We start from the raw sequence: 15,752 nt of genomic DNA on the forward strand, positions 1-15,752 counted from the left end.
TCTGTCAGGCGTGAGGTCAGGCTGAGTAGTCGTAATAATTGCTTTGAACTTAAATACCTTAATCTGGTTAGATTTTTTTGATGATTTTAATGTTTAACTGCCAAGGAAGTTGTTATTGCTGATGTCTGTGATCCCTAGCAGGGAACAGTCTGTGCTTTCGTTAGCATAAAGGCCTTTTGTTACAAACTTAACTTGTATGGGATATATATTTGCTTAAACAGAGCAGAGCTTTGATAATACCAATTTTTTAATGTTGCCTGTAGCTATCTTTATGGGACAGATGACTCTGAAAGTTAGTTTCATCCAGAACAATTATATTGTGATGTCTTTGTTTTTCTAGAAAAGAACTTGATCTAGATAAAATAATAGAATTGTGAAACATCTCAAATTTTCTGTTGAGAGATGGCTTTTAAAATGTCTAGTAGTTCAGAACTTTGGTTCTGCTTTAGCTAGTTCACTCACATTCATACTGGCATAACAGTAGGTTGAATGGAATATATAGCTATACAGTTATAGTAGGTTTTGGAATATATAGTTATAGAGAGAGAGAGAGAGTTTTGTTTGTTCAGAGTTTTAACAGCATCGCAGTTTGAGTAATGGTATTAGTGTTTTTTTTTTTCTATCTGATCTGTTAGCATTAAGGCAATAATGAATATATATTTTCTTTTGGAAAAAGTATTGTGACGTTCTCCCCTGCCCCTTTCTCTCGCTCTCTCTCTTCTAGGTGGGTGGCTTATGAGAACCCGGAGTTTACAGGGGAGCAGTACATACTGGATAAAGGGCTATATCCCAGCATTGAGGCATGGGGGGGCAAGAATTGTAAAATATCTTCAGTTCAACCCATTGTTGTGGTAAGGAGTTTATTTTTACACTTGTTTCATACATGTATCTGATGGATTTGTGGCTTTTTTAAAATCAAATTCATTTTATGTGCACTCCTCAAACAGTAAGCTTTGGTATACTTGTTTGTTATTTTTGCACCCTTTAACATCATTCTTTTTATTCCCCAAACTTTTGTAGGATATTGTTGGAAGCGAAAGGGGCAAAGTCAAGGTAAGTCACTTCTCTAAACGTACGAAACATACTGTATGGTATCTTTTTAACATGTGTAAATAAAGAAGTGGGATCAGATGTTTGTCCACTGAGACCCAGGTATTTGCACAGATGGTTGACCAGGCAAGATAAAGCGTGAGAACCATAAGTGAAGGAAGGCTGTTTTCTGAACCTCTTAGGTGAGGCACGTTAAGGTCCAGGAAAGGTGGGATTTAATATACAGCTGTTTTCAGAACCCCCTGTATGCCCAGGCAGTGTTTTGGCTTGGCAAGTGAGCTGCTTTGGGTTTGCTCTGGTGTCTGCTCTGAGGATGTGGAGCCCACACCCATCTATGCAGGACTTCAGGTACCAGGTGCAGGTGTCTGGATCTGTCCCAGAGGCAAGAGCCCTGCGAGTTAGGTGGTGGTGTACATGGTGCAATAATGACTTAATCCTTTTTGAACCTAGTTTTTTTGGTTAACAGTGCTCCTAGTGGTGGTTGCACTCAAAAAGAATCTAGTTCACTCACAAATACTGTTTTCTGGGTTGTCATGCTTGAAAGTTAATGACACCTTTGCCACTAAGAGAAGGAAATGGCAGAAAGAACTTGTCTGTTCCATGAGTTACCGTATTTTTATGTTGGACCGTGTCCTATAATATGTAGTTTTGATAATAAGATTGATGTGGGGGCTTTTTTCATCCTTTTATGATGCTGAATCTTTTCATGTTTCTCTCTCTACAAGGTTACTTTTATTTTTGTTTCAGTCAAAATGGTGACTATGTCATGGAATTAAGAACCTGTGAGAAAAGTCTTGGATGTCTTGGTTTGCATTCTTGATTAGCAGAATGCCTCGCTGGAATCTCCTGTACAGGGAAATATATAAGCTATAGGAGTAAACGTCTCAAGGCTGCTTATTTTCTGCTATATGCATGGAAAATTATTTACATCTATGTATTATGTTGCCTATTAAGAGCTTATCCTAAAGAAACAAAGAAGTAAATGGCTCGTAGTCAACAAACTGCATCCCTCATCAGCATGTTCTTTTCGGAGAGCGCTGTACATGCCTGCACTTGTATCTCTGTTAAGAGTGGATAGAGCTGGTAGGCATATGTGAATGATAATGTGAATGACTTCTGCGTGATCAGGGTTAATTACCCTCTAATCAAATTAGCAGGTTTGCTGTTTAGAATGTTTTCCTTGAAAAACAAGGACAAAAGACACTGGGTGACTTACCCTCTCTTATCCTCAGAGTAAAGAACGAACTGACGTGGCTGTAACTATAGTTAAAACAGGGCACGTATTCCCAGGGTAGATAGGCTCTATATACCATGCCTGCTGGCATGCTGTCCGAGTCCTTTGCCAAGATTATGCACCACTTCTGTTCTGAGAAATAAGTAGTTTTCATTTAGTGGAAAGAGTACATATTTTGGAGATTAAAGGGATTAAGCACAGTTCATGGCTCTTCTATTAATGATGTGCCAATTCTGGCCATTCTGTGGGGATTTAAAAATCTTTCTGATGGTCCAAAGAGCTATCCTTTTTTGTCAGTGGGTTTTTAAATTATTTTTTATGTTACTGAATGATTTACAGCCAAAAATAAATTTTGGTATTGTTACCTTGCTATCTTGAAAATGGATTACAATATTGATGAGGTGTTTAAAAATTATCTGCAGCTGAGGGAGTCTGGATTTTAAGTAGATTTTAATTTAGTAACAGAGGTAACGATAGAGTCGCGTTGCTGAAAGTTGAGGAATGAATTGTTTCTAAATGATGTGCTTATACCTTTTTAAAGGTCCAGTTATTTTCAGAGCCTGATTTCAAGGGTAACTGCCAAATATTTGAAAAAAACACAAAACGCATTGATTCATTTGCTGCGAAGTCTTCAAAAATTTCAGATGGCAGGTAAGTGATTTTGCAGTATTCATGCAACGTAAATAACAAGTTCAGTAACAGTTTTTAAAAAAGCAACCAGCTTTCTAACATGTGAAATGGTTTCACAGGTGGGGACTTAAAGAGAAAAGAAAAATGGTAATGCTTTGCAGTTTACGCATCATTTTAGCTTGTCAGGACAAAAAAATTACAGAGAATATTTCTGTCAGTAGCTAAAGACTAAGAAACGCTAGTACCATTGTACTAGCACAGAATTCTTAAGAAGCAACTTGTTCTTCTTCCTGCAGCTGCATAGTGTATGACCAGGAAGAATTCTCTGGTAACCAGTACGTGTTAGAAGAAGGAATCTATCCTGATCTGACAGCAATGGGATGTTCGCCCCAAGCAGTTCTAAAATCTTTACAGATTATACATACTGTAAGTAAAGCAGATAAGTACACTGACATCTCTGACCTCCTCATTTTTGCAACAATAAAAATGATAGGGAGGCATGAACAGCAAAGCGGCACTCTTTTTCCTATTCAGTAGCAGTTAAATGTCCTATCTTCAGTCAGTATTTTGCAGAGGAGAGCAGCTGCTTGGCATCACTGTTCATAACGACAGCCTGCAAAAGGACTCCTGTAAAAGGAGTCAAGGATGTGTCAGATAGACTTACTTCCGTATAGAGATCTCTTAGAGTAGGTTTAGAAACGTCAGTAGGACAGTGTGAAGAAACATCTGTACTGCTGTCTTTGTTTTTTATGCATGCTAAAAAGCAGACTACAGCTGTGCAACTCTGCATGAAATAAATGTAATTATAAAATACTATTGCCACCATCCGGGAAATGTAATTTGTGTTCATCACAGAATAATGCACCCTTCTAGATAAAGTAAAGCAACGCAACGCCCAGTGCCATTTGGCAAAGTTTGGCTGTTGTTATGTGTGGTGGATACAAACCCAAACAACGTTTGCGTGTTTTGTAACTCATCACTGGTGAAGAGCAAGTCTGTTCAAGCCTATAACCAATCATTATGATAGATCAGTTGTGGAATCTGCAAGTATCTTTGAACATCAAAGTAATCATTAGCAAAATGTATTCGAGTATCCAGGAACCTACTGCAACTAAAATGAAGAGATGGTATTTATTTTAAAAATGGAGGAGTAGACTGACTGTCTGAATTTAGCCATTTTACTGTGCTCCACTGTCATTTTGGTAGCTCGTCAGTGATGTAGCAGTTGACTAAGGAGAAATAAAATGTGTCGTCGTCTTTCATGTCTCTAGAGCGTTTAGATGTATGATGTAAACAAACATCTGCAGCAAGTATGTCTGTCTTTTGAGCTGTTTTGCTGTCCAGTAGGCAGATCCTGTTTAAAAAGAGTGGAAGTGGTTCTAGCCAAGCTTAATGGATGGTTGCCTACGTGAATTAAGAGGCTTTTCGTACAGGTCGCTGTTGAGTTTTGAGATTTAAAATGCTTGTTGTTTCATTCTGGAAGGATCAACTTACTCTTGGAAAATTCCTTCTTTGTGAAGGGGGATGTCATGTCAAAACAGCCAATCAACAGTTCTCTGCCTCTTGAAAAGCTTCTGAAACTTGTCCTAGCCCTATGATTTAGCACAGTTAGAAAGCAGTGGAGAGCTGTGTCTATCTACAGATCACGTACTGCTGCTTTCTTCTTCAGAGGCTTTCTGCTTGAGGGAGAGAGGAAAGTCGGTCACTCTGCTCAGCTGTTTGTTAGCAAACCTGTATACAGATAATAAGCAGTTAAAGCGTCTTATAACAGTTAATTTTTCATAATTTTACAAAAACTTCAGTTTATTCCAGATAAGTTTCACATGACAAATTTGTTTTTAGGTTTGTTTTGGTAATGCCAGTCTTAACACCTCCCCCCAGCCCCCAATTTGCTGTCCCACAACTTTCCCCGTAATTTTTTCATGATGTTTCTCTACACAAAGAACCTTTTCTATTTTAATGTCAAGCTACTATACTTACTTAGTCTCGTTTTTCAGAGATCCATTTCTAAGGAAACAAAAACAAAAAACAGCAACAAAAAAGAGACACTTCAGATACTTTGAAGTTAAGAGGGCTTTTGTTCCTAAGCTCAAGGTTTTTGTTTACTTATACCACCATATCTGCGCTAGATTGTGCTTGTTCTGCGTGTTCCAAATAGTTGCATTGCAGACGGAAAATATCATTTTCCTTCTTAGATTTGCTACATGTTCTCTTCCCTGAACATATTGTAAAGACAACTCTGTATGTGATTTATACTTCAGTGATCGCACCGAAAACAATTTTTTTTAACAAATAGCTCTGTGAAATTGCTAAACATAGATATACATGGGAACCGCCTTTGTGCAGTGCAATACCTGGGAAGAGCGCAAGTTAGAAAACTCTTAGTTGACCTTGTACTTCTTGCTGTGGGGAATGTTTTATATAACAGTGTTGCTGCAGAACGTGAAAACGCCCGGAGTAGAAGGTGTGGTTGAAAACTGGAGGATTTTCTTTTGTTTCTCTGTTTTCTTTCTAAATAGATTATTTCTGAAATATTGCATGTGGCTCGAGGGTTGCTGTCTGACCAGCTTTGTATCGCACAGTGCAGGTGCAGATCTGTAAAAAGGCTGAAGCAGCACACGCACCGGAACGTGATCTCGGTGTAACTATTCATGTTGGGCTCTTAACCCATGCTGAGGCATGACAGTCTGACTTGGTGTTAACCTTTCATTGTGGGCATTAGCCTACTCTGATTTTTGGCCTACCCCGGCATTTTCCACACCATGCGTGCAAACAGGAAGCATAGTTCAGTTGTCATGTGATAAGCTGGACTGCTGTTGAGATAATGAAGATGCTAATGTAACGTTCTTCTGAGCCCTTAAACATCTAAAGGAAGATTAAATAGGATTTTAAGCACTGCTTAGAATTGCTAAGCATGTTAATTTTTCTAAATAAATGCATATGGAAGCATGTGTATCTGCTGCTATGTGTATAGTGAACCACCTCTGCCTTGGCGCGGCCTCATTCGTGCCTGACGCCAGTTGTGAGTCTGTCTAGACTTCCCTTCGTGTCCAGAGTTCCCGGTCCAGCCAGCGCATTTGGAGTGCGTGCGCCTAGCATATGCCAGCAGGAAGCAGCCCTTCTGGCCCATGGCATCGGTTTTAGTCAGGATGGGAAGGCTTGTGAGAAGGGGAGTGGCAGGGTCGTTTCTGTCTAGGAGTATAGATTACGACGCGAAGGCACTCCGACTTAATGATCTTATCCTGAGGGATTTCAAACCCTTACCTCCCAACTTCGAAGTGAAGACCTTACCTGTGAGGGGTTGTTCCTGATCCACTACAGATAAGTCTCGCCACACGGAGAAGAACCCAAGGTTCTTGAAATGTCAGAAGGCATTTAAAGTGGATTCAGTGATGCAGTGAGTTTCAGATGGGCAGAACCTCTTTGAAATTAGGAGTGTTTTGACAGAGAGACAGAAGAATCATCTCCCCAGAGCAAGTGGGAGGATTGCGGTGCTACAGTTTTTTGCCTGAGTCGTGAATTTGACCTCAGAAATACAAATCTTGAGGCTTTGGTCTAGTGAGAGATTGATACTGTCGTGTCATCACTGGAAGAGTTAAAAATGAGAGCAGTAAGCAGTAATAGCGCTGACAAGTCTGTCATCATTTGAGGCTGTAGAAATCAGAGTGTTGTGTTACTGTGTGTTCAGCTCTGAAGATAAGAATTCCTACAGTGAGTCAGGTTTAATGCAGTGGAAGCGGAGTATGGCTTTAACGAAAATGCATTTTTAAGTATAATTAAGATATTATGTGAGAATCGACCACAAAGACATTTGTGTGCACTTTATGATAAGGTTTTATGTTGAAAGCAAAAAGTCCCGTTGTGTGTTTTATGTAAGGTTTTGTATCACAACTTTTTAATTTGTGTTTCTTCTAAATAACTGGTTGCAGAGTAAAAACTTTATTCTGAAAACTGTGCGAAATAAAAGGGCTATATGGGGTAACGATGTTCACTGTCACCAGCTGGAGTTTTAACGCCCTGTGAAAGTGCTTGCCTTCCTTTTACAGGAGCTATCTGAGCCACGCATAGCTCTTTTTGAAAAGGTGGATTTCCAAGGAAAGAAAATTGAATTCAGTACAGAAATCTTAAATCTCCAGTTCCTGGGATACAACCCTCGAATAGCTTCAGTCCAAGTCCTTGGTGGCACGTAAGTGGAAAATCATTTTTATATCTTTGGAGTTAACAGTTACTCAACAGAATGACAGATACTAGAAAACAAGGAGCATAAAATTGGAATGTTGCAATGTGTGCAGTGTATTTACGCACTTTTACAGAAATTTCTCAGATCCTCTTTCCACGTCCTAGTGTGCCATCACTGACAAAGTAGAAGGTGCTTTGCTTTTCTGAGATGAAATTAATTTATATAAAAGCGATAAGGGGACTCGCTCCTTTCCTCGTTCCCTAGCATCATCAAAGCCAGCTTGCACAGCATTCTTAAAACCAACTTTCATGCTCTTGCTTTAGGTCTGGATTATAACAAGTCATGCAGTGCATGATCCATATCCTATGTCATGAGTTCAAAACATTTTAATAAGCCTTAAGAGTTACTGGCTGTTATGAACACAATGGTACGACCAGGTCATCTATCCCTTTTTAGCATTGGTAGTAGCACTCCCTTTTCACTTCAGGAATCAGGTCAGACTCTTGATATAATTTGGCTATCAGTCAATTCTTAAGCTATTTTAAGCAGTTGTATTCTCTAGTTTTACTCATGGAAAAGACGATATAAGAGATGTTGTGAAAAAAACTCATGATGAAGTTTAAAAACTTGGAAGCATTTTGAAAACCACTGTGTTAGCCTCTTCCAGTGTTTCAGCAGATCTGTTAAATTTCTCTTACTGTGCTTTTCCTGGTGTTAACCTCTAGCGACTTCCCTCAAGTGTATGCTCAGATTTTTAAAACTGAAGAATCACGCTTTAAAAATGATAGATCCATGTTATTGCTGGTCTGCGTTTAAGTATTTTTCTTTTGACAAGGTAAACTTCCAAAGTGGGTGTGTGAGGGATGCTGTTGGGTTGCTTACTACTGCCCTCAAGTGGATAGCTAATACCAGATCCTAAGCACGTTTTCTCTATCTGGAAAAAATTGGTGAAGGGGTTTCCTTAACTCGTTGTGTTGTGGTTTGAAACGTAAATGTCGTGAGAAAAGCTGTGCAAAAGATAAATGCTGTGTATTCTTGAGTCTGTTGAGATTACGGTATCTTTCAACGTAACTGCAGTATAGTTGATTCTCACTTTCCATAAGGAGAAATAACATGAAGTTAAAGATCAGGTTGTTTCTTTGCCAAGGGCATGGTTATCATTCAGGTAGTGGAATCATGGAATTGAGTGAATTGTGTGTGTTTCCTGTCCGCTGAATGTAAATGTCTTTTCTGGTTGGTCACTGGCAACTTGTAGAGCACGATGTGGAAATGTGGAAACTCTGTTTTCATTACTGCAGTGTCAGCTGCTGAACTAGTTCTCTCGCAAACCACAAGCTTCACAGTGTCTGTCTGTTGCCCCTACTGTTCTCCTTTTTGAAAGGGTTTTGGTCTTCTGTCTTCCCTTACTAAAAGAGTCATTTGTAATTCTCTTAATCCCATATTTGGGATCCCGTATTAATCCCATATTTGGGAATAGATGGGGATAGGCCATCCCTTCCTATTTCTCTCCTTCCCCCCCCCCCACCTTTTTCAGGTATTTGAAAAAAGGAGAGGTGTTCTGAGATTAAAAGATCCTAGAGCATTTCACCCTGTTGTAGTTCCAGTATTTGCTTGTCACAAGCACCCTGCTTCCCTGGTGCTTCCTTCCCATGTGGATTGGGCACGTCCAAATTAAGATCCATAGAACTACTGGTTTTGCATATACAGCAATGTAGCATATATAGCATGTAAATATATGATCCTTGAGGAGGCACCGTACATCCTGAAAGCAGGTGATATTTAAAAGTTAGGTACCCCTTTAAGACCAAAAAAATGCTTTGTTTCATTCAGCTTGTAATTTTTAAATAACAGAACTTCAAAACGTGAACTCCAGGGTACTCATCTTAATGCAGTTGCTCTAAATGATGCTATGCTTTTATTACTTTGAAGACCTGTTAAAAAGAATCCCAGTCCTGCGGGTCATTGACTTTTCTAAGTTAAACACTACTTTTTTGCGTAACAGGTTTCTGTTAAACCTGTTTATTATTTCAGAAGCAGGATTTGGCAGCAAAAACATTCTATCTTTTTTTTTTTTCCTAGATGGATAATTTATGAACATAGTAATTATAGGGGGCGTCAGATGTTGTTATCACCGAATGAAATTCCAGATTGGTATAAACTGAGTGGCTACTGTCAGATAGGTTCTCTGCGACCTTTACTTCAGGTGAGTAGGCTCTGCTGTGAGATTGTCAGATCCTGGTTTGTATTTATTAATGGGGTGAGGGGATATTATCATACAGTCGAAACAGCATATGATCTTGTTGCATATACAGGTTTCCGAAATGGCAATTTTGTAAAGAAACTGCTCTACAGTTCTGTTTTCAATAACAACTAGCTGATTGTGCTACGTGGCTTTGCAGTTCTGCTTAAACTGTTCCATTGAGTATGCTTTAAACTGAAGATGCCATATAAGGATTGGCTAAATTAATGGCTATAACTGTTATACAGAAAACATTTTAAGCTGTTTTATAATTCGCTACCAAACTAGTCACTGGCATGCTGTCTGTACCATCTTATGTTATTTTTGGAACAACAAGAAAAATGATGAACAAAATCAGATACTTCAATTAGTAGTGCTTTTGTGGGTTTTTTTTTCTTTTTTTGGAAAAAAAAAATCCTTCCCTGTTTGTTTATTACATAGCAAATAATTTGCAAATCTAATGTAAAAATTGTTCTCATGACTTTTTTTCATTTTGTTCTCTAAATAGGGGCCATCTGATCTGGTCCACATGCTGCCGCTGTTCTCTGAGCTCTAACACTTGAGGTTCTTACTGAGCCATATTTTATTGAGGAAACAACTTTTTGTAATTCACGGATCTCTTGTACCTGTAACAAATTCATTTGTTTGCTGTCATAGAATTGCCTTCATGTAGCCTCAAGCAGAGTTAAGAATAACGCATTTTGACCGTTCTGGCTTGAGAGCTTGTCTAAACAGAAATGTTCATGTGTAACGAACCACAGCATGAATGTACAGTGAAATACTTCATGTTACTGAAATAAGCAGCACTGCACAAATACATCCTTAACGAAGGCCTAGGAGTCTTTATGTGGGGAGTCAGCACAGAGCACAGTTAGTGATGTTGTAAATTCAAGATGCATAGCTTTTTCTTACTGTGCACTGATTTCTGTGCATAGACAGGCCTAGAACTATCCCTGCAGAATGGAGGAGTCTCAAAGCTTGGCTCTCCTAGGCGTTTATGGACTTCAGAATTAAATTCCAAACAGAAAATTTAAGCTGTTGGAAAGAAAGAGAGGCATCAGGTTCAGTACTGAGCAGTGAGTGCCCTGAAGTTAACCAGAGCAGGATGTGTTCTGCACTAAAGAGACTGAGGTTAAAGAGTTCTGTTGTTTCTGTAGAAACGTGTGTACTTCAGGCTTCGAAACAAGGAAACTGGAAAATTCATGTCAGCTGATGGAAATCTAGACAATTTGAATCTTCTGAGAATACAAATTGCAGAAGATACTGACTCAGATGATCAAATCTGGGTTTATCAGGATGGATTCATAAGATGCCGGGTGAGGTTCAAATTTAATGTGAATTTTCTCTTTTCCCTCCTATGGCTGGACTTTCCAAATTTAATTTCTACTATATCCTCTTACTGTATTTTCTAGACTTAATCCATTTGAGATAAAATATGACTTTTGTAGGTTTATGAGGTTGTTTTTTTCTTTTATTGAACTCTTTTGGTATTAAACTGGTTGTATCATACCCCTTTTTGATGTCATTGGATTTTTCAGAGATTTTAGTTATGATTTACTTTTCCCAAAGAGTAAGTACAGTAAGTATCAGAAGATCATAATCTTGCTTTTCACGTGCTCCCTCCACTTCCATGCCCCCTTTCTCTACAGTAGAAATACCACAGAAGTATCAAAGCAGAGGAGACCTTTTAAAATGCAGATTTTCCTGATAATCTTTTGAGCTACATATACTAGTATTATTTGGGGCAGTTAGATGCTAGTGTGGTGTAGGTTATAGTCTCACCTGCGGTCAGGCAAGCTGAAAGATGAAATCCTAAAAAATATTGTGCTGGTTATCCTATATTGGTTAAATTCATCCTTTTTCCACTCCTGCTTACACGTTTCCAAATGAGGTTCTACTTTTCTCAGTCTATAAAACTAATCATGTGCAAAGTGTCATTGAGTGCACAGTTCATAATGCCTAAGCAGGTACGTTAGTCTTAGGTAGGGATGTGGGCCAAAGAAAATGAAGTTACCTTAAAACAGTAAAACAGCTTGAGTACAAAGAATCATGTGAACTTTCTGTAGGACTGCGTAACTTCAAAGGCGCCATTTGTAACCATGTCATCTATCCTGAAGGGAAGATCTCACTGTTAATAAGCTCAGGCGTTGTTTGGACATGTTTACAGGACAGATGCGGTAGTAAAAGGGATTAATGCAGACAGTAACATGATGCCAACTAAGCAAACAGCTTTAATATCACATAAAAAAGACTTTTCTCATGACAGTGCCTCTCAAACTTTCAGTGAAAGTATACATATCAGGACGGTGCGGTATTATATGGCTTAGGGTAAATGCTCTTTTTTTTTTTTTTTTTTTTTTTTTTTAAAACCTTGCATGTATTTTGTAGTACAAGTTTTCATGCGAACAGAATACACAACTTGTGTTGTATAGCAGAGTCAGGTAGCTTAGTACTGAGTGCAGGACAGCAACACTGCTCACAAATGACAGCACTCTTACAGACCTGTGCCATCTTTCTATGAAATAGCAGTAGAATCTTTGTAGTTTGCACTAACACATGCTTTCACCACACTTTGGGAAGAAAATTAGGCTTGTTGAGTGGGTGTATGCATGCACATAGGCAAATAAATTTCATTGGAAGAACTTGTGCTTTTGTCCCTGTCGGTTTAGTTCATCTTATCAACTCTTAGTCACTGTATGTGTCAGTATGCCTGAGATTTTCAGGAAGGTTTTTCAGGACCTTTTTTTTTTTTAGGTACCTGGGGATGACCAGTTTGAGGGTTCATATGATTGCAGTCTGTAAACACAGATTTAGTATGGACAACATTGTCCCCTTAAAGGGTCATCGGTTGAAGGGGAAGGAGAGCATCAGATAAAGCTAGTAGTTGCATCTCAAATAAATGGTATTTCTTTGCACAATGTGTAGTTAAGGTGTGGAACTACTTTGCGCAGAATGGTGCATGTGTGAAAGGGTTACGCTGGTCTCAGTGGGTGAGTGATTAACAATTTCACATATGGGACAGCATCCTTCAAGCTGTTAAAGGCAGCAGCTGTGCACGGAAAAGTCCCTGGGCTGGAAATTCCTGTAGGCTGGGAGGGTTGATCAGGAAAATACTGCTATACGACAACAGAGCGAACGTAATCTTCTGTACCATCTGCTACTGGTCACTGCTAGAGGCAGGTGCTAATTGCACCTTCTGATCTGATATAGCATGGTTATGTTAATATTCTTATGTAGTGGTGAGTGTCAGCAGAAACAGGAACAAAAGAAAAATAAACTGAGTTTAGGAGAAAAATACGTTCCTTTAGGGGGAAGGAAGTGGTTCCGAGGTCCAGTTCTCACCTACTTGTATCTCCCCAGATAACAACAAGTAGATACTAGAGAAAGGGCCTTTTGAATGACTGGTGTTGCCTTTCTGATGATACAGATGGCAGAGGACTGCTGCTTGACAATTGTTGGAAATCTTATAACTCCTGGCTCTAAACTGGGTCTGTCACTGGAGCGGAATGAAGACAAACAATATTGGCATATTAGTCCTGATGGCAGGATCTACAGCAAGATGAAACCAAAACTGGTTTTAGATATCAAAGGTAAGCAAACGTGTTATCTCATTACATTGTGTCTTGAATACATGGTGTATACAGTGAGATAGGCACTAAACGTGCCTATAAAGTAAGCGTGGCATTATAGTTACTTTAATCTAGAATCAGAAAGGAACCGATTATCTAGCCTGACCTTCTGAATTATACAGGCCTTGAGACTTCATTTTTTCCCTATGTAGAGCTTAGTAACTCAGAGTACTTGCTTATCTTGTATTCCCAGTGTCCACTCAGTGTAGTACCCTCAGTTGTCAATTTTACTTGGCACAGGGTGATGTGAATATAATTATTTTTAAATGCTGAACCAAGAAAAACATAGCTTCTCATTAATTCATATAGAGCAAGTTTTCTTATATAGTAGTTGTTGTAGATGCGATAGCCAAAGGATGTTAGGAAAGAAAAGGCTTTCCGAAGTGGAAAGGTACACGGATGTGATCTGATCACATCACATCTGATCTGTGAATCTGATGTGATTAGATGCAAAGGGCTTTTTGTTTGTATTATGAACATGAGATTTTCTCATAGCAGACTAAGATCTGTGTACCCCTGGTGCACATCTTGCACTAGCTTTAGTCACAGCAGTTTGCTTCATGTGATACTATTCTTGAACTATCTTGGCTTTCACAGTTTCATAGGTCCAGTAAAAGCATCAAGTGGTCAGTAGAATTAGCATGATTAGATGTTTTTGCATAACCTTTGTATTGAGGGGGAGAAGTAATCATTTCCCATAGCTGTTAACACTTTTAGTCATTTTAAAATTAATTTTGAATTGACGCTGTGACATTAATCACAGCAATTACTAAAAATACAAAATTCCCAGAGTCAGCAGTCAGCACTGTGTAATTAAAAAGGACAAGACTAGCAGCACTGTGAGAAAAGGGTTATATAATGTCTGACTGTGAGGTAACACTGGCATAAATACTCATAAATTCTCTTTACTGCCGTATAAAGAGTGTGGTAATTAATTGTAAACTTATCAAAAAGACTGCAGTTCAGAGGAGAGTCTTTAGGCACAGTGACTCTGCACATATTTTTTTCTAAACTCAGTTCTGAGTGGCACAAAAAAGGCAGAAATAGTGTTATGCTGGCTTGTCTTCAGTTAATCATGTTAAAAGCACATTATGTAGTCTGCATTTATATTTGAAAAACTTCACAGTCAATAGCTCTGGTGAGGAAAGTATAGATTCAGTAACAAATACACAACTGAAATGATTTATCCATTCTTCATTTTTTTTCAGATTTACAGTACAGGTTTTTTTTTTAAGAGTATGTACATTTAGCTTTTATTTGAGAAAGACTAATAGGAACATTATATGCTCCTGTCAATTCTGTCGATGCATTCTTGACGACAAACTCGGCCTTAATGAGTTCTTCAGCAAGTGAATGTAGTTATTCAGCTGTGCGCTGACAATGCCATCTTGTGGACGTACTGGCACAGTAGAGTGGCTTGTCCCTTTTACCACTCCATAATATTTATCAGTGTAAATTTAGTCTCTTGTTCCACTGAAAGGAATCTTTGTCCCGTTTTTAGACATTTACATTCTATCAGATACTGCTTACAAAATATTTTTGCTGTAGCAGTGATAACTGAGCTATGTATCTGATGTTATTCCCTGTAGCTGTAGGTAAAAGGTTTTTTCTTCTGCGAATATTTGATTAATTTTTCCCTTTTTGTTCTTTTTGTGGAGAATTCTGCAAATATTTCTGCTATGTAGCTGTACTGCTCTCTAAAAGTTGCCTGGTGATGGGAGGGAGAGAAAACATGGTGGTGATAACCTTCCTATTGGACCTTTTGGATTTGGGACCGTGGGACCAGAAAGTCTGTCCCAAATTCCTGAAGTGGAGACCAGTGGGATGGCCTGAGCTGGTGTTCCCTTAATACAAAAGCAAAGGTGCTGCTATCAAGCGTGCTTGACCACGTAGGACTTTTAAAGTATCCAGCATCTTTTTTCTTGGATATGCTGGAGTCAGTATTTGTTATACTGATAGCTTGATGCATAGCTTTCAGCTGCCAGGCCTGCTGTTGTTGCTCCTTTGGGGAGGATCTGCAGAAGTATCCCGGGGTTGGAGACAAATGGTTGGCTCAGGCAGCTACTTGCAGCGGGAATGCTACCTGCTGTTGCAGACCTGGTGTATGAGAAGAAAGATGCACGTGTCGTGTTTCTGCCGTAGGTACTAGTTCTGAGAACAAAGCATCAGGTTTGACTCTCAGTTCTGGTTGAACAGATCTTTTGCCTGTGGGTGTCTTAAGTCAGAGCTCTAATGGTGCTCTTCTGTGAGAACATATTTGGCATTGTGTAACCTAAGTAAATAAAGCCCATCAAAGAAAGGGATATACTTTTGCATTTTTGCATTTTGTTCAGCTACCAGTAAACACTACTGAACAGTGGGTGATATTCTGTGTATAGCAAATTGTGATGCAGTTGGTCAAAATACAGGATTACGATGATTTAGACTAAATGAGTACCAGACCTCATCCCTTGCCTTGTTTTTTCTTTGGTGCTGTCATGGTAGTATTGTCAGTTAGGTGCAGCGCTTATTTCATAGTGTAAACATCTTTAGAGCAAAGCAACTTAACTGTTGAGGAGAAAGTGAGGAGCTAAATTTGACTTTGGGAGGTGACAGTCTTAAAAGGAGCTAGACCTGACTGTGTTATAGTATTTCTTTCCTTTCCCCTCCAGCCTGAAAAAGGTGAGGTGCTGAATTACTGAAGGGGGGTGGGGGGGGAGCAGACAACACCCCCCCCCCCCATCCCAAAACAAACTCCAAAAGCAGGCAGGGATGAAAAGGGGTTTGTCTTTTCTGTGTGTTGGGGAGAGG

General features: G+C 39.1%; 1 protein-coding gene across 4 annotated transcripts in view; it reads left to right on the forward strand.

The window, feature by feature from the left end:
- The window catches only part of CRYBG1 (crystallin beta-gamma domain containing 1), a 95,301-nt gene that overhangs the window by 77,704 nt on the left and 1,845 nt on the right, over window positions 1-15,752 (forward strand). For all 4 annotated transcript variants that reach the window (XM_068937937.1, XM_009676919.2, XM_068937938.1 and 1 more), the window contains 8 exons: window positions 725-851; window positions 1,021-1,053; window positions 2,826-2,935; window positions 3,211-3,340; window positions 6,961-7,100; window positions 9,174-9,297; window positions 10,491-10,649; window positions 12,761-12,923. In XM_068937937.1, the coding sequence (XP_068794038.1) occupies window positions 725-851; window positions 1,021-1,053; window positions 2,826-2,935; window positions 3,211-3,340; window positions 6,961-7,100; window positions 9,174-9,297; window positions 10,491-10,649; window positions 12,761-12,923 (986 nt within the window). The remainder of the gene's footprint in view (window positions 1-724; window positions 852-1,020; window positions 1,054-2,825; window positions 2,936-3,210; window positions 3,341-6,960; window positions 7,101-9,173; window positions 9,298-10,490; window positions 10,650-12,760; window positions 12,924-15,752) is intronic.

Source organism: Struthio camelus, chromosome 3, assembly GCF_040807025.1.
Source record: "Struthio camelus isolate bStrCam1 chromosome 3, bStrCam1.hap1, whole genome shotgun sequence".
Classification (NCBI taxonomy): Eukaryota; Metazoa; Chordata; class Aves; order Struthioniformes; family Struthionidae; genus Struthio; species Struthio camelus.